The following is a 21,539-nucleotide window of genomic DNA, read 5'->3' as shown; positions in this document are numbered from 1 at the left end:
CAATGACTGCTGGTTCCAATGTCGAGCAAGTTTTACCTAGGGGTGTGAAATCCATACATTCCATTTTATTTTTCATACATTTTTTTAATTTTTGACCGTCGGATGGGATAAATTGAAGAAGATTAATGGACATAAATTATCAAGAAGTGTGCAAAAAGTAAAATGTGATGTGTGGATAGCACACCCCTTTGCCTAACCAAAAAGGCTCAATGATTTTCGCCACCACTGGGTTGGAACTGCATGTAAGATTGTAACCCAAATGAAACTGGGCTAAGAGTGTAAGGCTAACAAAAATGGGTCAAGGATCTTGGATCAGCTAAGGTTTTTGTGCCTAGTGAGCTAGATGGGGCCCATATGCAACATCATCTGTGAACATAAAAGTACCTGACAATATATTATTTGTTTGAGATGTGGCAGTAGTATACCGAGAGTCACGACAAAGAAGTCGCTCTCAATTTCTCATGCCATGCGCGTAGACAAGTCCAAAAACAAAAATCATAGTCAGGGAAAATGATGTGATGGGATGCGTGACGCATGGTGCATGCATGCTGTGAGTGTGTCCTTTCTTCAGAAGGCTCCTCCCCCACCAATTTATCTACTCAAACTCAATTATTTAGGTCTACATGTTTGGAGGAAATTCAAAAAACATTTCCATTTTTTTCTTTCCCACTATATAAGTTTTCTACCTTTAAATTTTATATGCTAGGGCAACCTAGCCACTTTTCAAATCCCAATTGATACGTTATCTATTTTTACGAATTTGGACACAATTAAACATGTTTAGTAAGTATCGTAATTGTTAAGTATGTGTTCTCTCAGTTGGTAACCAAAAGAAGAAATCATAGTCGGTCAATGCAAGACTCTTCCTCAATTTTTTTTTTTAAATTTTATGTTCACAATCAAAAGATCATTAGATTTGCATGTAGTACAATACATTAGAACAACTCCACCTTTGGTGGTTGCTTGGAGGACAGGCAAAGGGAAAGGGCCCGAGGGCCGGTGGATAGGCCTCCAACGTTGGGCAGCCCGAGTAAAGGTGGGAGCCCGAGGGCCAGGCCCATGGAGAATTGACAGCCCTGCAGCCCGAGGTGTGTGTGACGTCAGCCTGACGCTAGGCCTGGCGTCGGTGCTTTATTTTTTATTTTTTGTGTCAGGCGCATGCCCCTCACTCGCGAGTGAGGGCCCGTCAGCCGACAAGTTTACAGGGCACATGGCCCGCACGCCAGGAAATGCAGGTGACCGTTGGGAAGCCACGTGGCTTCCCACGGTCCGTTCAATCTCAACGGCTCTTTAATATGTGCCGTCCAATTTGAAACAATAATAAATAAATAAATAATTGATTTAATATCAACCGTTCAATCTGAGATCAATGATTGATATTAATCTGCTTTATAAATTAAAAAAATAGTTTTAAAATTAAGAAAAGTTACCGTTGTGACACGTGACACAATCTGGAGTGTTGAAATTTAAATTTTTTTAAATCCAATGGCAGAGATTAATTATTTGAATAAAAAAAATTAAAAAATTGTAAAAAATCCAAAAAAAAATATCTAAAAATTAAAAAAAAAATGTTTCTACTTTTCTATAAATACATTCTCATTATCATCAACCTTACACCACAATTTCATATGTTCTCAACTACTTTCAATCACATTCATATCCTTCTCCCAAAGTTTCAATCCAATTTTTTTCAACAAAATGACTACTGATGCAGGTACGAATTGGACGTCTCTTGAAGATATTGCATTGTGTACTAGCTGGGTTAAAGTTACTCATAGTTCGCGTACGGGTAATGAGATGCAGTTGCGAGAAATGTGGAGTCTTATTCATACCAATTATCTTGAGAAAATGGGTGGGAGTAGAACCAAAGAATCGATGTCTAGTCGTTGGAAATTACTTAGTCAATCGTTTACTATTTGGAGAGACGCCTTAGCACAAGCTAGTAGTAATCTTCGAAGTGGGGAAAATTACATGGACAGGTAACAATATATTATTTATTTGTTTGTACTATACCCAAATTTACATTATAATTATTTGTTTGTATTATTTATTTGTTACATACTTTAATTATAATTATTTGTTTGTATTATTTATTTATTACCTACTTTAATTATAATTATTTGTTTGTATTATTTATTTGTTACCTACCTTAATTATAATTATTTGTTTGTATTATTTATTTGTTACCTAGTTTGATTATAATTATTTCTTCTCCCCCATTGTGTAGCTAATTCAAGCACAAGCTTGGTATGGTGCCAAAACCAAAACCAAAAATAAATCATTCAACCGGTGGGAATGTTGGAATATTGTCAAAGATTGTCCTAAATTCAGAGTTGTGCATGTCGGTCCAGAAGTTATCATGAACAATACCCCGCTATACTCTACACCTGATAATGGCTCGCATGAAGATGATGCAGAAGAAGTGCCCGAAACGCCCATCCCTGAACAAGCGTCGAGTTCGACTCGTTATCCAATTAGGCCTCAAGGTAAGAAGGCTTCAAAGAGAAAAGGAAGTTCTTCCAAGCATGATTATGCAAAGTACATGGAAGAACTTACTCACCATAGTGAATTGACTTTGGCGCGGGAAATGGCGAAATTTGAGGTTGATAAGGCTAGAGAGGAGGCAAAAGCTGCAGCTGTTGAGAGAGAATTTCAAGCTAATCAGATAGAAAGATAGCTACTTAGGCAAGAAAAGGAACTGGTTAGAGAAGAAAGAATGACTCAACGAGATCGTGAGATTATGAACACGCCTTTAGAAGGGAAGTCTCCAAATTCTAAATATTTTTGGAAGTCGGAGAAAGAGGATGTGGTGCGTAGGAGGCGTGCAAGAGAAGCGAGAGCAAGAGGAGATGGTCCTAGCACGACAAGAGAAGATCATCCTAGCACCACAAATTGGTTAAGTGATGATTATTAGAGTACTTTTTGTAATCCTAGCACCACAAATTGGTTATCCGAAATTACAAATAAATTTATTTAGTATTATTTTGTAAATAATAATAATAATAATAATAATATTTTATTGCCTATTGTCAGGGTTATTCAAGTGCAACGGTGCAGATGCAAAAGGCAAATACTATTCATTATGGCAGTTACTGTTCACATGGTGGATTGAATAGTGGATTGCTTGGGGGGAGGGCTCCAAGGGTGGAGTTGCTCTTAATGATGAACATGTTATACTAATTGATCCGAATCCAAGGAACTAGATTTGAAACCCATCCATACATTATGTTGCACAAGAACCTGCTCATGGGTTGGATCGTACAAATGGGGACCTTTTGCTATTTATAAACGACAACGTATATTCGAGGACTGTGTGGTCCAAGCAGATATAGAAAGATCGACAGAAACTGGCTAACATCCATTGCTGCAAAAACCAGTTGGCTAACACCATAAAATGTAGTGTGAAAAGAAAAGAAAGGGAAGAGGGGGCCAACAACTATGAGCGAGACTCGAAGGACACGAAATAGTAGACAATATACAGTACCATATGTGTCAAAACATGATAGGGCACTCTTGCTACATCATTGGACCATATAGGGTTTCTCTTTCACCTTCACTTTCCAATAATACAATGTAAATGAAGGAATCGTCGCACTCTGTATGAAAAAGACTATATATACAGTTAAACCTAACCCTATAATATATATATACACACACAAACACACATATATGACTGGCTTGTAGGGTTTTAGGCTTCTAACAAAATCACAGATGTACAAATCAAATTCATCTGTACAACCATTGGGTTGTCGATTAGGTTGATCCAAGTCCAACATGTGTAGTTACCTTTTGCTCCATGATTGGATTAGACATAAACTCTATTCTATATAAAAAGAATTTAACTTCGCTGCTTAAAGAATCAGCAGCCCCTCTTGCTGAGAGCCTATCACGGCAAGACACAAGTTCAAATTGTGATTAAAAAATCACAACTTGAACACATATTCAGCCGTGATTGGATCTCAGTAGGAAGGGTTGCTGATTCTTCAGCAACCAAGTCTTGTTCATATAAAAATTAGATGGCGCAATAGTCACACATGCATGCATTTCGGTGTGCTCCAGTCCACCTCTAATTACAAAATATTCTTACCAAATAACCTAGCTCTAGTTCACCCCTAGCCTGCTCTGTCTCTCACGAGAAATTTTTAATTGTGACGGAAATACAAGTGGTACATTATGTATTTTAATACAAGTGGTGAGAAATTTTATTTTTTAAGTTATTAACTTTTTAGCACATATATCCCATCATTTGTATAATGACATGTGGTGTACCATCTCGTGTACCAGTCACACTGAAAAATCTCTCGTCTCTAATCTAGATGGCTCAATCGACCCCAAATTTAGTTACCTAATTCGTGCCCGTAGCTACCTTATATAATTAGTGATTAGGGGATCGTTTGGAATGAGAAGAAGCATATAAGAGCATATCTAACTCATAGGTTTAAGCTTAGGGTAGAAGAAGATCGAGCCCTAAGTTGCAAAGAAAAACTTTCTTATGCACTCAACCAAGAACCAACCTAAGCTAGTTGGAGCCCAAGGCTAGTTGTGAGGCCAAATTAGCCCTAGGTCTTGCCCAAAACTTCTTAAGAGGGCAGTTTAGGACAATACTAGTAGCCAATGAAAACGAGTCACCTAACACTTTTTAGCCTCTAGCCTCTCTCACCGTTAGAACAAGGAAATTTGAAATGATGGATTTCATGAATGATGTCAGTTTGGGAGGCTGGATTTTATCTTTAGCCCATGACCCTTGCCCTTACCATTAGACATGCTCTATAAGTGGTGCTTCTCCATAAAATTACCCAAAGTGATTTTCCAAATGAAATTATGGCGAAACACCTCTAAAAGAGCATTAAGGGTGAAAATTGAGGTTAGGTTGGGAGAAAAAAGTTAATTAGTGGTCATGAGCTTGCACTGTGGTTGTGTGCTGTTGTAGTGTTAACATCAGATATGTAGATGATGTGTTGTTGGAGTAAATAAAATTTGGCTTTAATCTAGGCTTTGGAGCTACCATTCACTATTACACTTGTGCTCACAAGGGAACAAAATGGAACTTGTGGTCCTCACACACACATACTTCTCTTCCTTTTTCCACACCTTTGCTGTATGATCAATGTTTTCATTTTAGTCTACTTCTCCTTTGACTATTCCATCACTTCTCCTCTTATTTCTTTCCTCCTCTTTTCGTCTGAAAAATATGGATTCAGGCAGAGCTCATGGAAAGAGGACCATGTCGAAATACGAGGTGGAGGAGGAGGAGGAAGAGGAGGAGGAGGAAGAGGAAGAGGAGGAGGAGGAGGAAGAAGAAAGTAGGAGTAGGAGACCATCAATAGTGTATGGTGAGGATGAGGGGAGAGCAAGAGTGACGATGGTGAATAGTACTGCTGCTACTCCTACAGGGAGAAGATCTGGTGCAGGAGGGTCTACGGCAGGGCCATGTTGTCAGGTAGATAATTGCACTGCTGACTTGAGTGATTTAAAGCAATACTACCGCCGCCACAAGGTCTGTGATGTTCATGCCAAGGCTCCGTCGATAGTCGTGGGTGGATTCCGGCAGCGTTTTTGCCAGCAATGTAGCAGGTAACAATTTTAGAACCATCTTTTTCAACTACCATGGTTTTGTGAATTTCACTTCTTGCTATATGTTTTATCTTACATTGGTTAATGTCATCAAATTTTGCGTTTTAATTAGGTATTATTATCGGTAGTCTAAAAATGTCATCGTGCACTCTGTATATAAAAAATTTCTTATGTTTTTGAAAATTAGAGTACAAAAGGACCTTTTCGGATTTGCCAATAACAACTGTATTTCTTAAACATTTAGACAACCTTCAAATTCTTTTTCTCTCTTAAATTTCATCTATATGAGTTCTTCTCTCATGTGGATGCTTATTTATCAAGCCAAAAAATTAAAAAAAACTACCCTACAGAAAGCTCTTTTGCAGTGAAATGTAGGGTTTCATGATAAGTCTTCCGTTTTTCCAAACCCTAAAAGTCTTTTCAGAACAAAGGGTTCCCAAATAGCTTATAATTTGGTTAACCAAAAAGGTAAGAGTTGATGTGTAGTAGGTCACAGAATCAGTATGAATTAAACTTGTCAAATGGCGTTGAGGAGGGGGAACAGCAACAACCCCACAACTTCAATTTCATGCCATTTCTTATATATGGAGATAATCTAAAAGACTTTCTTAACTGTTGCCTAATTACTATTCATTTTGACATATAATTTCTGTTAATTTCATGAACCATTAAATTTATATATAGAACTGCATAACTTATATATATACACACATACATATTTTTCTGTAGTGCGTTTAACTGTAATTTTTTTAAAGCGAATATTTCATCGATATTATTGATATTGTTGATAGTTTACCTTTATAATTTATTTACGGACGATAAGATTGTCGATATGTCACTGATAAACTTCAATGCAATTTTAAAAAGGTGCATTAATTGCACCGTAAAAAGTACACTCATGACTCGAATAATGAATGAATGGTGGTGCATCGACAGGTTTCATAGCCTATCAGAGTTTGATGACAGTAAAAGGAGTTGTCGCAGGCGATTAGCTGGACACAATGAGCGGCGTCGGAAAACTTCATCGGAATACCATGGACATGGAGGCACGTCTAATTAAGTAATTAGATATATATAATCTTTTCACGTGGATGCCTGTTTCCACTAGCATATGATATGCTCTCTCTCTTCTGTCAACCCTCAGCCTTGATCATGCACCAGTGAACTCTCTCTCTCTCTCTCTCTCTCTCTCTCTCTCTCTCTCTCTCTCTCTCTCTCTTAGTTGTATGTGTTTGAGGAAGAATTGCTTTGCATTGATCTGTAACCAAACAAATATGCATAGCATGCTTAATGTTTGTTGTTCATTGCTTGGCGGTAATTTGAAACAAACCTACATTGTTTGATCTGTTCAGTTGCTGATGATGATTCTTGTTTTCTTCACATGCTTTTTAATATATCAGTATTTCAACTGTTCAACATGCATTATCATGATTTCTTTTTCCAAGCTCTCACTCTTAAGCTAGCGTTCATTTATATGTTATGGATGATGTTAAAGTAAAATGAACTATCACACACTGTTAAGTAATGTTACCAATTTAGTTAAATTATAACGTGTATATTATTTGTTGATGCTAGTATAGCCACAAATATGAACCCGTCATTCACTCATAATAGAACGCAAACCTGTAAATTTTGGGTGTGATGGGTCGGGAGGGTTATCGAATTTACTATTTGACATAGCAATGTTCGGACCTTCTTTCGCTCAATCCTTCAAAAAATTGTAAAAGCAAACACAGAAAAATAGCAACCAAAACAGAGGCAGACGAATTGTAGTACCAGAAAATGGATTCATTAAGGGTTCAGCAGCAATCTCTTGGATGCTTTGTTTCTATTTCATTTCAGTTGACAGAAACTACAATCAAATATGTGAAATCCGTCGATACAAACCTTTCCGCAATCAGTACAATTGGAAAGGATCCAACAAAACAATCTTACAACAATCACCAAACATTTTCTTGTAGAAAAATGTTAAGCACTCCTTAATTCAAGAAAAAGTGTACAGTACATCCTAGGAGTTCTTCCGGGTGAAAGAATTTTCTCTGGCTAAATGTGCTTCAGGAATTGCCAAATAGGTTAGACACATTTGGTTATAGTAGAGAAGAGAATCCTTAGTCGCGCTTGATGCCTAATAGTTTTATGGCCACCTCCCAGGTGACGATTGCGGCTGCATTAGCAGGAAAAGCCCGAACAATAGTAGGACCCAAGCCAATATAGCATCCTTTCAATCCAGCACTTCTGTAAATCTACAGAGGAGAAAAGAAAAGGCTCGTTGAGTCCATTTAGATATTGGGGGGTGGGGGGTGGGGGGTGGGGGGAAAGAGGGAGGTGTTCTTACCGAGCTCAGGATATGAAATGGATTTCTTGAAGAATTCTTATCTTGAGTCGTCTGAATTATGGTTTTTGCCACATCCAAGGGTAGAACAGCCAACCAAAACTGGAAGTAGGGAATGAAGAAAATGAGAATTTAAAATAGTGGAATTAAATGTGAACATGAGTACTAGAGAAGGACAAATTGTGAAGATACATACAGCTATACCACCAAGGCCTCCACTAGCAATCCCAACTCCAACGTCAATCAAGTTTCTGTGGTCGGGTGAAGCAGACCTCAGTTGCAAATGCATGTAATAGCGGACATACTCATAAACACTGAAAAAGACTGAATTCCCAATACCTTCTCTTAGCAATGTTGTAAAACCTCCTCGAAAAATTCCTCTGACCTAAAAAGCATTCCATCAGCTACAAAGATCATCAAAAAATTATGCTGGCCAGAAAGCACAGTATTTTCTCACCCCATCATTTTTCACAGTTGTAAGGGCACAATCAAGAGGACTGCCATATCTTCTGGACATTGGAACCACAGAGTCTGTGCCTTGAATTTGCATCCTACACTGGAAAAGCTGAGTGTAATAAGCATACTGCAAAAAGCAACTGTACAATATGAAAACCCTCCAATTCCGGTTACCTTCACAAGCTCCGACGGGCATAATATAAAACTGATGACTGCTCCACTATAAGCTGCAGACGGAATTATGACTTGGGGCTGTGGCCCTACACCTTGTGCACTTCCCTTCAAGTGTCATTAGGATTAATAAGAATGCCACATTAGAACCATATAACAGATACACAATATCTTTATAGAAATCATATTGATAAAGTCACTAAACTGGTTCATAGTCATGCATCACTGGTTCATAATCATGCATCTAACAGAAGCCATTATCCAGATCATTGCAAATAGCAACAAAGTTTGTCCACTTGGTTTCCGTTCAAACCTGCAGTGACTGTTTCATCTGGGAATACATGCCGAAAAGAAGTGAACTCTCAAAAGCCATTCCCACAAAAGATGATGTTGCCCCCCTGTAAAGTCCTTTAATCTGTCAAGGACCCAACATCAGTCAGCTCAACTGGAAAGGATAATGCGAAAGTTCAAATTCTATAACATCAGCACCCTTTCCAAAATAAAAAAAACAACGCTAGATCGTTGTGTTAGAGATAACTAACAAGAGAAAGTTCAGAATCATACCCCTTCAGTCCTTAGTACCCTTGCAGTACAATGCAAACTATTCCTGTACGTAATCCCTTGTGCTGAAGTGTTGTGTTTTTGCATCTTTACCTAATTCAATAAGTATTCCACGCATAAGAAATTCGATTTCAAGACGACCATAGCTGAAGGCACAATTTTACAAATGAAGAGAAATGATTCAATTTTCATCCATTCGAACAGTTCACAAAAGATAATCTTCAAGGTAAACAATATCCTAAAATCACCATCTACAGTGTGACAAGACGATGATTAATCGAAAGATTACAGCTTGGCCATGGAAAATTTAACAAAATATTAAGCTAACAAGAAAACAGGCCAACAGTGTAATATTATCTACCAAAAGGAAAATTAAGCTCTGTAAGTTGCTACTAAAACCAAGTTCAGTATATCATCAAAATTTTGTTTTTTCACTAATATCAAACCAATCCAACATTTTCAGTCAAAATTTGAATTACCCAGATTCCAACAATTAAACTTTGGCATTGTTCATCGATTTTACTTCCTAATTCTATCAAATTACAATTGAAATGAAATTAAAAGCAATGCCCATTAAAGTAAACCTCACCATCTTTAAACCCACTGAAAGTTAACAAAATCAAACAATGTGATTTTACCTTGACGGTGTCAAAGGGATGGCCGATTCCAACGGTGGCCACGCCCGCAATCAAGCCTGCCAAGTACTCCTTGTAACCGGAACTATCCGCCATCTCCCTCTCTCTCTCTCTGCGAATTGCCTTGTGTTATTTCTGGGATTTTATCATGGTGTCCTTGTCCGTACTACTCTTTGACTCTGGAGTTTCCGTGAAACAGCTAAGACCTAAGAGACGAGAGGTGAGTCTCTGGTTCAGTATTCATGACCGCCGCATACAGTCGTGCGCTTGGTTTGGTGAGTGCGATGTGACTTTCAGACCCACTGTTACAAAAGATAACATCTTTACCTATATTTGTTCTTGCCGTTTATCCTCTTGGCGATTCAAAAGTTGCATAAAATGTGCACAAATCAATCTACATAATTAACCGTGTCCTTAGTAATACGTTGAGTGATATTTTTTCATTTATAAATAAAAAAATTTATGTTTAAATTTCGTGAATAACAGACGTGTAACTTACTTATTCCTTCACATGTACATATATTCATCTATTTGAACTTCTTATCATGATTTCAAAAAGAAATTGTAGCAGCGGTCCTTCAACTTTAACTGAAATGGAGCTGTGATTATTTCAACTAAAAAATATGTGATCATTGTTCTTAACTCATCTAAACGTGTAACTATGATCATTTTCGTCAATTTCGTCAAAACTTTCGTTAAAAAGAGTTATGTGTCACGCATGTAAAGCTAAATTAAGAGACAAATATGAAAAATCAAAACAAAAAAATTATAACAATGGTCCCTCAACTTTAACTCAATTAGAGCAATGATCCTTAACTTTAATCTAATTGGAGAAATGGTCACTCAACTTTAACCTAATTGTAGGAATGGTCCTTCCACCATAACTATTTTGATGGAGTTAACAAAAACGACCAAAGCTGCACGGTTTGATGAGTTAAGGAACTAATGGTCACGAATTTTTAGTTGAGAACTAACGCTCTAATTGGTTTAAAGTTAAAAGATCATTGCTACAGTTTTTTCATATTTGAATTTGGAAAGAATATTGAATTTAACATTTCACATTTAAAATTATAAGTAAACTGGTAAAAACATATACTACATTATACTCGCAAATAAATTTAAAAAATTATGAACTTAAAAGTAGCTGGAACTTTAGACATCATCCTTCCTTCCATGAAGCATATTGTTCCATACAGGGGCGGATCTATTAAGGGACCAGGGTGGTCCCGGGACCATCCGAAGCTCGAAAAAATGGCTGTGAGGATCTTCAAGGACCACCCAAGTCTGGGCAGTGATGGAGAAGAACAACAATCATGGGTGCTGCACGCTGTGCATTTCAGGAGGAGGAAGAAGAAAGCCAAATTTTTTTTTCAAAATGACTTGGCCAAAATGACGTCATTTTAAGCCAAGTCATTAAAAAATTTTAAAACCTCACTCACGAGTCACGTGAGAACCCTCACATGATAGAGCAATTAGCTCATTCAGCAATCAGAACCTTCACTTTACCAATAATACCTAATCGTCTGCCACTCGGCCCGCTTCTGTTCCTTACGGCATCTATCAACTATCTACTACACTCTAGTTTCTGTTCACCGTTGCATCGACGGGCGGGGCAACGAGTCGACGACATCTTTAGTGAAAATCTGTAACCCTTCTGCATTTTTTTCTTTGTATAAAGCTCTGGTTTGGAGGCTAGCCGCTGGTCTTCTTCTTGGTCAAAGAGGTTTGTAGTTTGTACTCTCTTTGACTCTGTCCATTAAATAATTTTGCCATCCTGTTGTGATGATGCATCTACTGATGCTGCATATAGAGTCTACTACCAAAGTGACCCCTAGGGTAAATTTCCAGGGTAAGGCTCATTGTAATCTTTAGGGTAAGGGTATGTAAATCACCTTTCTCTTGATTTAAGGGAAGAGACTGATTGGGGTAATGTCTTGCACGCCTTCTTCTTTCTTCTCGTCTTGTTTTTTTTTTTTTTTTTTTTGAGCTTTTATATTGGGACCACCCTAAGTTAAAATCCTAGATCCGCCACTGGTTCCATAATCCACAATAAATGAATTTTCTACTCCAACAAACGTGTAATACCCTGAAAATTTTAAATATATGAAATAGTTATTCATAATTATGAATATGTGGGGAAAATCGAAAATAAATCGATTTATGATTATGGAAATAGAATTGGGAAATTTTAAAGTTTTGTTTCCGAAAATTATTATAAGTTACGTAAAGTGTTATCGAGATTTTATGTTATTCATTGAGAAATTATATTAATTTATTTGAATCTAGTTTTAAATTAAACTAGTTAAGAAGTTTGAAGTTGGAAATTAATTATTTAAAATCCGTCGACCTTTTTAGGTCACAATTTATATTTGAGAATAGAGCTCGACCTCACGAACACGTGGGCTCAAACTGTTCATGAAACGGAGTTATAACGAAAGAGTTATTAACGTTTAAAGTTAGGGACAAAATCGTAAATTGGTCATTAATTTGGAAGGCTCTAGATTTCTGGAGAAATCTGATCAGCCACGTGGACGTCTGGGATTTAAAGGAGAGGAGGAATAAGGAGGGAAGGGGACCGATGAGGGAGAAGACCGGGAGGGAAAGGAAAGAAAGGGAGAAAGATGGGGAAATCGGGTTTTCCCCAACCCGTGACCCGATCCGGCGTAATCTTCCAACTCCGGTCACCGTTGATGACAAGGTTGGTGTCAAAATGATCCTTACCTCGAGAACCATCGATCTCACTTCCATTTTCATTCGAAAATGTAGGAAAATTGGGTGGATTGTGGGTGAAAACCGTACGAAGGGGTGCATGGGTTGGGCTTCAATTCGCCACAATTTAAAACTAACGCCTCCCATTTCCACCACCAAAACACTCTCCCTAAACCCAGGAACAAAGCCCATGATTTGGTTAGGGCGTCGGAGTTGTTTTGGAGCCGAATCAAGAACACTAAAAAATAAGGGTTCCGACAGTTCGTGGGCAATTGAGGTGTTTCCTGACTAAATTGGCTTTGGCCACAGATATGAAAGTTGTTCTACTCATTAAGATCTACTTAACTGTAAAATTTGGAAATTTTTGGAAAAAGTTGATTTTTCCGGCGAGTTGGGGCGGCCGACCGCCACCCGTGGCGGCGCGTGTGGCGGCACCTGGCCAGTGGGACGACTCTGCCATTTTTTATGCTAATTTTGATGTTTTGAATCCATAATTTATGTTCACATGGTGTGATGAAAATGTTTGGACTGAATTTGTGATTGTTGATCACTAAGATGTTAAAGTTAATGGATTGGGAATTGTATGTGAACTACGAGAGGCTGGATCTCGCTCAAGGGTACGTAGGCAGCCTAACAGTGTTAGATGCAGTCTTAAATAATCGAGAATTTTATTTTAGTTGAGAATTATTCTTAGATTGTAAATTTATTTAAGTGCAGTAAAGGTGGTAAATTAATAAATAAATTGTATTATGCTTTGTTAAGAGAATTAAGGTTATAGAACGTGTGGAATTAAAGAACTTAATTAAAGTGTTGTGAAGATTGGCAGCTAAATAAACGAGAGTTTAAATTTTTGGGCCTATTACCAATAATTATTGCCGAAAATAAATATTTTCGGGGCAGGGTGTTACAAAACGACCTCAATTCCTTAATATTCTGCCAGGAACACTTGTAGACAGTAGCCTCGTAAATCAAAGATGGGTTGCCTGCAGGCAATGACTCGTTCACCGCCCTGATCAAAAGCTTATGATTATGTCCTGCTACGACCGGCAACTCGGCTTCAACCATATGTTGGAAAACCAAGCGACTATTTTTGGGAACTGACCGCCATGATGGCGATTGGTTTTTGTTGTACTCGAAGATGGAGAACTTCGTCAGCTGTGTCCATTTGGGGTGCCTGACGTCAACGGGATAAAAACAACCGCACCAACGTGGTACCGATACGGCAGAGGGAAATAAACTAGATGCGACGACAGAGGGAAGGAAAATGGATGCGGTGGCAGAGGCAAAGAAGAGGACGAGGCACATATTGGTGATCAAGTGATGAGGATGACGAGGATGCATGTTTCACAAGTTTCTTAATCGACTGCCCTTCTTTCGTGTAATAAGGTCATCTCTAACCAATCTTGCCAAGGGGTCATAGGGCTAAAAATAGTTTTGAATGACATGAAAACAGTTTCTAACTGAAGGCCCCATCAGGCCCAAACCCCCAAATCACACCAGCGGGCTAGCCATTTCCAGCCAGCCGTCTAGCGCCATAATGGCAAGCTTGACATTTTACCAGCCCTCCATCGCCAGAATGTCAAGCTTGACATTTTACCAGCCTCCACCTCTAAAATGTCAAGCTTGACATTTTATCGTTGGAATTTGAATTTTTTTTTTGGACGAATTTAAAAAAAAAAAGATTTATTTTTTCCTATAAATACCTATATCATTCTTACAACATTGAAAGCTGAAAATAAGAAGTGTCATTTAGATAAAAATCTCATCTAAAATTTGCACAACCAATTACATCTCGACACGTGGCACTCGAAATCCTATCTGAAAAATTATTAAGATTACATAAATATAAGAAATCTGGAGAGTTACTCACTATATTGATACGTGTCGCTCGAAATCCTATCCGAAAAACTATTGAGATTGCATAAAGATAAGAAATCTGGAGAGTTACTCATGTTAGCAACACATGTCACTCGAAATCATATCCAAAAAATTATTGAGGTTATATAAAGATAAGAAATTCGAATGCTTATTCATTTAGCAACATGTAACACTCAAAATATGTCTAAAAACCTTAGTTTAATTTAATTAACCATATTAATTTAATTAAAATAATAAATTATGTTTGGCCTATGGGCATGGCCCTTTGGCCCCCTCGATTGGAGATTTTTTTTGTCAAATGGCTATATTTGGCCTATGGCCCTTTGACCCCCTCAGTTAGAGATAATATAAAATATGACATATCACTGTTCATTAAAATATAATTTATTGCAGCGCTATAGGGCTAAAGGGAGCCATTTGGCCATCTCTCAGTTGAAGATGACCTAATATAATGGATTTATATAGAAGACTTAACCCTAACCCTAATTGTATTTTTTTTTCCTAACCCTAATTGTATCTGGTAGAATACAATCTTATTCAACAACGGAGATTTTTTTTTAATTATTATTATTATTATTATGAAATTGGGGGATGAGAGTTTGAAACTATTACAATAATTTAGACAATGAGGAGTTTTAAACTCAAGACGTATAGGTAGAAACCCAACACTCTATCCACTAGAATATTAAACGGACCACATGCAACAACGGAGATCTCACCTGCGAGAGTGGGGCGAATCCAATAAACTAACGTGGGTGTATTATTTTGAGGGATTTAATTCCTTTAATAAATTTAGGGGTATCCCATTAAGATTTAAAGTGATTATCTAAAATTCAAAATGTATCTAATCAGGATTTTAAGAAATATTTAGATATCCGGATGTATTGAATTAGGATTTTAAAGAATTTTATAACATTTTAGATGTATTCAATTAGGAATTTGTTTTATAGAATTTTAAAAATGTGAGCATTTGAAAAGATTTCTTAGTGTATTTTAAGTATTCCAAATCTCACCTCTCCCCTTGAGATTTCGATACACATTCGCATTTACACCCAAAGCTAAAGTCATGAATTCAACAACCTCCCCAAATGGGTTTTGCAAGTGAAAGAGAAGAATTTATTAACCCGTTGCACGTGACATACTGGACCCAAATGTGTTCCTTTCGACAATATCGAACTCAAAACAGGGTACAACAACAACAAAGTCTGATCCGACTCAAAATAAGGTACAAGTACAATTAAATCGTATGGCTTCACTGCAAGTTGCAACAAATTCATATTGCGCATATGACATACCACATTACAGTCGATATAAGACTGTTGTTCGGAACAGAGAACATTATTTGGCATTGCACAATGCTTTTCCTACAAAGTTCAAAAAAATCAATCCCTAACTGAAAACACTTCTGCCAACCTTAAAGTTATTCCCCTATCTGTGAAGTCAGTGAAGCACAGCAAACAGTACGAGAGGTACCAAAACCTGATCTCGGTTTTCAACAGATGACGCCCTTCAGTTCGGTATGAGAACAATGCAGGATACTCGGCACGTCATAACTTGCTAGGAACAAGGTTGTTAGGAAGTCTTCTTTCCTTGCCAAGTTGGTTTGGGTTTTCAAACACATCTTTTCTTTCGGCGACAAATCTTGCAAAACGAGAGCCTTTTGCTTCTTTGTTGTTATCTTGTAGTAATGACTCTGGAATATGAGGCGGCAAAGGAGGGGGCTTGGGAGACAGAGGTGGCATCAACGCCCATACGGAAGAAAGATATTCGTTTGGTTGGTCAAGAACTTGGAGAAGTGACAGATCCTGCATGTCTGTTGGAAGAAAAATTACAGTTGTCAGATCTCTCAGAATTGCTGACCTTCGGCAGCCAAACAAAATAGTCAAGTTCCACCACACATCTTATACAGTATGCCGCCAACAATAAAACAAATTCAAGCATATAAAATGAATTTAAACGACCAGAACGTGTGAAATAAAACGTTGATAATATGTGTGACTAATTAACCTTTTGAGAACTTGAAGATTGGCAGGAGAGCAGCACATGGAATGCTGAAGTTCAGATGTGGTATAATTGTTCCTCCACCATGCCTTGCATTACTGTTTCAAGAATAAATCTCATTAAATACAGAAGATCTATCTGCAACAAGCGAGGGACTAATATATATATAATGAACATATCTAAGATCTGAATTGATGATGATGGCACCGAAAGCAGCTTCAATAACAACGTAGATACACAGAATGATATGATTTCTGCCAAATGATCCTTATTATAGTGTTTGATCAGATTTAATAGCATCAGAGGCAACACCGTGGTAGAAATTACAAACTTCAGCGTCTTCAGAACAAGGCAACATCAGATTTCATACCATTGTTTGTGCAGATCTGTAATGTTGATTTAGTTAACCAATTACACAGCTTCTTCGATGTGATTCTTATTAAACATGGGTGTCCACAGAGAAAAAATATTAAAGACACAATCACCATACAACAATTTAGTTCTTCATACCTTGTAACAAGTCCAATCATATGACCCTCTGAATTAACGACAGCGCCACCACTACCACCAGGATGGACAGCAGCTGTTGTTTCAAGCATTGCAGGAAGATCTCCTTGAGTACTTCGGTTCGTTTGATATGAGTGCGGAAACTTTGACTTTAAAACTTTTGCGACAACACCAGAACAAATTGATGGGGAGAACCCTAATGTGATTAAACTTGATCAGGATTCAGAACATGAAGCATAAGAGGACTTTTTAAATCAAGCAAAGAAACAAGCCAACTATTGGTGGGAAATGAAAATTGCACAACAGAGGTAAGGACATATGTACTGTCCCTCCCAACTGTAGCACTAAGACTGAACATCCATTTTTCAAACCTATACGCATCGGTAATGCAACAAGATTACACGAAGAAAACTTCAAGCTTAGGATCTGCATAAATTGTATCTATGCACAAAGTTCTTTTTCAAGTTCAACATTGTCATGCTATTTGTTAAATCACTTATGTACAGTAAATCTAGACTAAGATTGTACAAAGGGGTGTGCTATCCACACACCCCCTTTTACTTCTCACACGCCCCTTGTTAATTACTGTCCTTCGATCTTCTCCAATTCATCCCATCTGACAGCCAAAAATTAAAAAGGTGTGTGAGACGTAAAAAGGGGTGTGTGGATATCACACCCACCCCTTGTACAAAAGGCCAAAAGAAATGACATGTAGACACAATCAAACTATTCATTTCCAAGGGGCACCCAAATTCAAGAAACAGAAACAAGTAGATCGAAAAAAAGATATAAGCAAGGTCCATACCGCATCTTGGTCCTAATAGTCCATGTCCAATAACATATGCCTTTGATCCTACAGATGGTGACATAAAATCCATGACAATTGGAGAAAGCTGATCAGTGATGTACTTGAGTTGCAACAAGGCAACATCCACGGGTCCCTTGCAAACATACACTACTTTAGCATCACACCAAATCCAAGGGTCTCTATGATCTAGGCGTACACGTATCCTTCTCTGACCTCTGTAAGAACTCAATACATATCCTCCATGTTCATCGCCAACTGAGGGATCTGCATTACTGTGAACCATTGGGGGACAACCTTCACTCTTTTGCTTGCCATATAGTCCACTATGCCTAGGAGATAATGCCTCAGAAATGGATCCATGCCTTCCATCACTTGCAGTTCTTTTACCAAATCTCCATGGTTCTAACAGGTGAGCATTTGTGAGTATGAGACCTTGCTTGTTTAGAAAGACACCTGATGCCCATGCTCCATCATCAATGTTTATAAGACAAACAGAACCCATTGCCTTCTCAACTGGTGACGGGGAGGAGCAACTAGAATAAATGCATTCCTGAATATGTGTTATGGCTCCATTTGAACCGTGGCTCTCAGCTAAAATTGGCTTCCCTACATCATCTGAGGTTCCCTTGTCAACAGAAATCCCTTTTTCTACATAATGGGGCTCCTTCCGCAGCAAGTCACTGCAAGCAGTTGCAATGGCTTCCCATGAAATCACCAGCTGTTATCCAAGACTAGAGTTTTGGATGACATGTTAACTAAAAGAAATTTCAGAACAGTCACACAAGCAAATGTTCTCAAGTTACCTGAATCTCAGCCCCACTAGTCTTCTGCCTCAACGGTCTAATCAACATACCAATAAGTTGTGCCTGCTCACTCAAAACTGGACCACCTTCCACTCCTGATGGATTTAGAAGTAAGACGTAATCAGAGACCAATGGCATGAAAGTATCAATGGACATTATTACAGGTAATGCTCGCACCAGGAAGACAGCGTATGTCTGCCATCAGCAATGAACTAGAAGATGAATTAGGAGGATAACAGTTGGCAATGGATCCCACTGATATACTGAAATATGAGCCAAAGAATTAGATCAAGAACCAGTAGGATTAAACAATTAGACTTCACACAATAACCAGAGAGAGCGCATAACATCAATCAAACAGTAACAGAAACATAACATATGTCTAATTTGCATGGGGAAAAGACAAGCTACCTGTTAAAGAAGTGCAAAGTTGACAAGATACCAAAAGGAGAACCCACAGCCACAAGAAAGTCCCCCCTTTGATTGGAGGGTGATATGGTTATATTTGGCACGTCCTGACCAAAAACAATGTATTATCACTGTCTGAAAACAAAACATACTAGAGACTCATGTTCAGTATCTCATGATATTTATCACCAAAACTATAGCTAAAAGGAAAGATAAGAGCGTAAATTTACCTTGGGAATTAGGGATACTCCAAGAATGGCGATTCTTGTATTTGACTTGCCTGTGAGAGTTAAATTCCCCAATTCTCTGACTCCAAAGTCCACCTGGTCATCCATGACAGTGCATGTATTGTCACAGTCGTGATTAATTAAAAAAATATTGTTTTACATTACATGAAAACATTAAAGAGATATCTTTATCTTGTTAGCTTCTGCAGCTTTCTCCCAACCAACCAGAAAAGGAAGAGTTGCTCAGTTCATCAGTGACCTTTGTTATGGATTTCTCAATTAATTGCTTTCCACGTCACATGACACAATTCTCTCTACAAGAGATCTGCACATGATGATAATATTTGCATCAATTCCCAAAACAGAAAGACCTCATACCTGGGCCTGAGGAGCATTACTATGTGAGGCTAAAGACCAACCGACCTCCCATCCATGATCGGGGGAGCTTAAAGAAGCTTCAATAAGTGATTGGATTGCAGCAGCAGATGCAGGAACGTCAATCTACAAGGTGCATTAGTTTGATCAACATCAGAAGCCATGTGCAGTGTAGGATTTATGAAAATATGAGAAACAAAAGACATATAATGAACCCTAGCTATAAAGTTGACTTTTCGATTTCAGTCGTGTGTCCTTCCATATAATAATTAGCTATTTGCATGTATTTTTAAGAACATGAGTAAGGTTAATTTTATTTTTCTAATACGAATAATAGTTTCATTTCCCCTTAAAAGATGACCGCATATTGATCATGAATATGCTCACAAATTTTTTTTTTCCAGAAATCAACCAACAACGCTATAATTGCATCAAGGATTGTCAACTAGGCACAAAAGAAATAAATGGTTGAAATCTTTCTGACAGTTACGATGGAGCTTCTATAGAATGTCGTTACAAGCACTTTCTACATCAACTGTACACTCAAACGGTTCCTAATGTATAGTGATAGTCAATCAAACAACCGGGTAAGCAAATTCCTACCAGTGTTAAAAGCTGTGCTGCAAACCAGCAGGGATGTGCTTTATCCGAATCCCGAGATTCTTTCTCCAACCTCATTTCATCCTGTCAACAAAAACACCCTCAAATAGTTAAACACTTATTATATCTAACCAAGAATATGAAAGAATTGAAATCAAAATGTTGGGGTTTTGCTATATTGCTATACCTCTACCATAATATCAATCTGAACCCCAGGAATCAACTGATGCCTGCCCTGCAAGGCACCGAAAAAAGCATCAGAAAACGCATAAATTATCAACCCAAATAGCAAATTGAAGCAATTATATAAATCCTAGCATCAGAATTTCAACCTGGGCAAGGCCCTTTCTGTGCTCCAAAGAGAGAAAAGGCTCAACAATGGAAGCAACAGTCACCACGACAACAGGAGACCGTTGGCTGCCGCCCCCACCGCCTCCACCGTCTCCACCGCCGCCAAAAAGTTGCTTAGCAACACCAGAGTCGTAAAGGGAGTCCGGCAATAACATTCCCGACGCCGAAATGGTCGTCGTCCCAGAGCTACACATGCCCAAAATCCAAATTAAATTCAACAAAAACAATAAAAGTCGTACCCAGTGCACAAGGCTCCCGCTTTACGCAGGGTCTGGGAGAGGTGAATGTCGGCTAGCCTTACCCCCATTTATGGAGAGGCTGCTCCCAAGTCTCGAACCCGAGACCTACCGCTCATGGACAAAGGCACTTACCATCGCACCAAGTGCGACCTCTTAAATTCAACAAAAACAATGATAAAGAAAAAAAAAAAAAGGAAATTGGAAAAATTACGAACTTACTGGTAATGGTGGAAAGCGTGGTTTCGCATTTTGAGGCCCTTTGGATCCTGCGTGGGAAAAGGGTAGCTTAATCAGTGAGCAGCTCGGATGAAAGTTTGAAACTTTCAGAGACGATTGTAAAGAGGGGACTTACAGGGCCTTTGACTCTGACCATGACGGCGAAATTGCGCGCGAAATCTACGATTTCCGGCAGACCCATCGGAAGGAGACGGCTGTGGTCTTGGTCTGAGTGCCCGATTTGCAGGGAGGGACGTTTGTCCGAAGAGGGTCAGAAGTCAGGGACTCAGAACAGAGTCGCGTACTTGAGATATATGTATGGCTTTTGATGTATCAGAAAAAATAAAATAAAATTGTACTTGCCCACCAAATTGCATTTTATAATTGGGAGTTTTAATTAAATATTTTCGATATTATTTACTTTTAATGAAAAATTAAATTTTTATATTTTTCTGTATTATTTATTATATTTTTATTTATTATTTTTTAATAAAACTAAAAAAAATTGAAATAATACTTGTGTAATCAAATTAATTTTTTTAAAGTCAATTTACTGTCAATTTTTGTGGTAATTTGGTCATTCCCCATACACTGCCTTGTCGTACTTTTCGTAAGTTTAATATGATTTATTGAATCTGACCAAATTACCCTCGTTCGGTGTGGAATCTGGGCGAAATATAGAGAACAT

General features: G+C 38.1%; 3 protein-coding genes across 7 annotated transcripts; 1 reads left to right on the top strand and 2 right to left on the bottom strand.

Annotated features, from left to right (window-relative positions):
- The first annotated feature begins 4,418 nt into the window (after positions 1–4,418).
- Positions 4,419–6,919, top strand: LOC103446386 (squamosa promoter-binding-like protein 3). Its single transcript, XM_008385482.4, has 2 exons — positions 4,419–5,574; positions 6,511–6,919. Exons 1-2 carry the CDS (start codon positions 5,192–5,194, stop codon positions 6,632–6,634), a joined length of 507 nt encoding a protein of 168 aa, XP_008383704.1. The 5' UTR covers positions 4,419–5,191; the 3' UTR covers positions 6,635–6,919.
- Positions 6,920–7,361: 442 nt separating this feature from the next.
- On the bottom strand, positions 7,362–10,053 carry LOC103446387 (mitochondrial arginine transporter BAC1-like). 3 transcript variants are annotated; one of them, XM_029110360.2, is made up of 9 exons: positions 9,733–10,034; positions 9,098–9,187; positions 8,847–8,948; positions 8,537–8,641; positions 8,364–8,462; positions 8,246–8,286; positions 8,103–8,157; positions 7,910–8,008; positions 7,362–7,817 (listed from the first exon to the last, which is right to left on the bottom strand). In XM_029110360.2, the coding sequence occupies exons 1-9, from the start codon at positions 9,823–9,825 to the stop codon at positions 7,683–7,685; spliced, it is 819 nt and encodes a 272-aa protein (XP_028966193.2). In that variant the 5' UTR covers positions 9,826–10,034; the 3' UTR covers positions 7,362–7,682. The 3 variants fall into 3 exon arrangements, with proteins under 3 accessions (XP_028966193.2, XP_008383708.3, XP_028966194.2); XM_008385486.4 differs by having other exon boundaries at positions 8,103–8,291; positions 9,733–10,053; XM_029110361.2 differs by having other exon boundaries at positions 8,103–8,291; positions 9,098–9,240; positions 9,733–9,875.
- A 5,356-nt stretch (positions 10,054–15,409) lies between these two features.
- On the bottom strand, positions 15,410–21,201 carry LOC103446388 (glyoxysomal processing protease, glyoxysomal). Of its 3 annotated transcripts, none has more exons than XR_011571891.1 (14): positions 20,988–21,200; positions 20,855–20,901; positions 20,378–20,582; positions 20,233–20,280; positions 20,049–20,129; positions 19,449–19,571; positions 19,074–19,166; positions 18,847–18,950; positions 18,613–18,698; positions 18,436–18,530; positions 17,630–18,350; positions 16,828–17,020; positions 16,324–16,703; positions 15,410–16,129 (listed from the first exon to the last, which is right to left on the bottom strand). XR_011571891.1 is itself a non-coding variant. In XM_008385487.4 (14 exons), exons 1-14 carry the CDS (start codon positions 21,051–21,053, stop codon positions 15,864–15,866), a joined length of 2,220 nt encoding a protein of 739 aa, XP_008383709.3. In that variant the 5' UTR covers positions 21,054–21,201; the 3' UTR covers positions 15,410–15,863. The 3 variants fall into 3 exon arrangements, 2 of the variants coding, with proteins under 2 accessions (XP_008383709.3, XP_070662019.1); XM_008385487.4 differs by having other exon boundaries at positions 16,324–16,415; positions 20,988–21,201; XM_070805918.1 differs by lacking the exons at positions 20,855–20,901; positions 20,988–21,200 and having other exon boundaries at positions 16,324–16,415; positions 20,233–20,275; positions 20,378–20,474.
- Positions 21,202–21,539: the final 338 nt, after the last annotated feature.

Source organism: Malus domestica, chromosome 10 (genome assembly GCF_042453785.1).
Source record: "Malus domestica chromosome 10, GDT2T_hap1".
NCBI lineage: Eukaryota > Viridiplantae > Streptophyta > Magnoliopsida > Rosales > Rosaceae > Malus > Malus domestica.
This window is presented reverse-complemented; position numbering and strand designations above follow the sequence as displayed.

What these genes read in the sequence shown, in the direction of transcription:
- LOC103446386 (XM_008385482.4), top strand. Translation starts at nt 5,192, where the DNA reads ATGGATTCAGGCAGAGCTCATGGAAAGAGGACCATGTCGAAATACGAG. An exon ending in TTTTGCCAGCAATGTAGCAG is followed by an intron (nt 5,575 to 6,510) that starts GTAACAATTTTA and finishes GTGCATCGACAG; the next exon opens with GTTTCATAGCCTATCAGAGT.
- LOC103446387 (XM_008385486.4), bottom strand. Translation starts at nt 9,825, where the DNA reads ATGGCGGATAGTTCCGGTTACAAGGAGTACTTGGCAGGCTTGATTGCG. An exon ending in GGGTACTAAGGACTGAAGGG is followed by an intron (nt 8,949 to 9,097) that starts GTATGATTCTGA and finishes GGTCCTTGACAG; the next exon opens with ATTAAAGGACTTTACAGGGG. An exon ending in CATTTCATATCCTGAGCTCG is followed by an intron (nt 7,818 to 7,909) that starts GTAAGAACACCT and finishes TCTCCTCTGTAG; the next exon opens with ATTTACAGAAGTGCTGGATT.
- LOC103446388 (XM_008385487.4), bottom strand. Translation starts at nt 21,053, where the DNA reads ATGGGTCTGCCGGAAATCGTAGATTTCGCGCGCAATTTCGCCGTCATG. An exon ending in ACAGAAAGGGCCTTGCCCAG is followed by an intron (nt 20,281 to 20,377) that starts GTTGAAATTCTG and finishes GGTGCCTTGCAG; the next exon opens with GGCAGGCATCAGTTGATTCC. An exon ending in ACTATTAGGACCAAGATGCG is followed by an intron (nt 17,021 to 17,629) that starts GTATGGACCTTG and finishes TAATCACATTAG; the next exon opens with GGTTCTCCCCATCAATTTGT.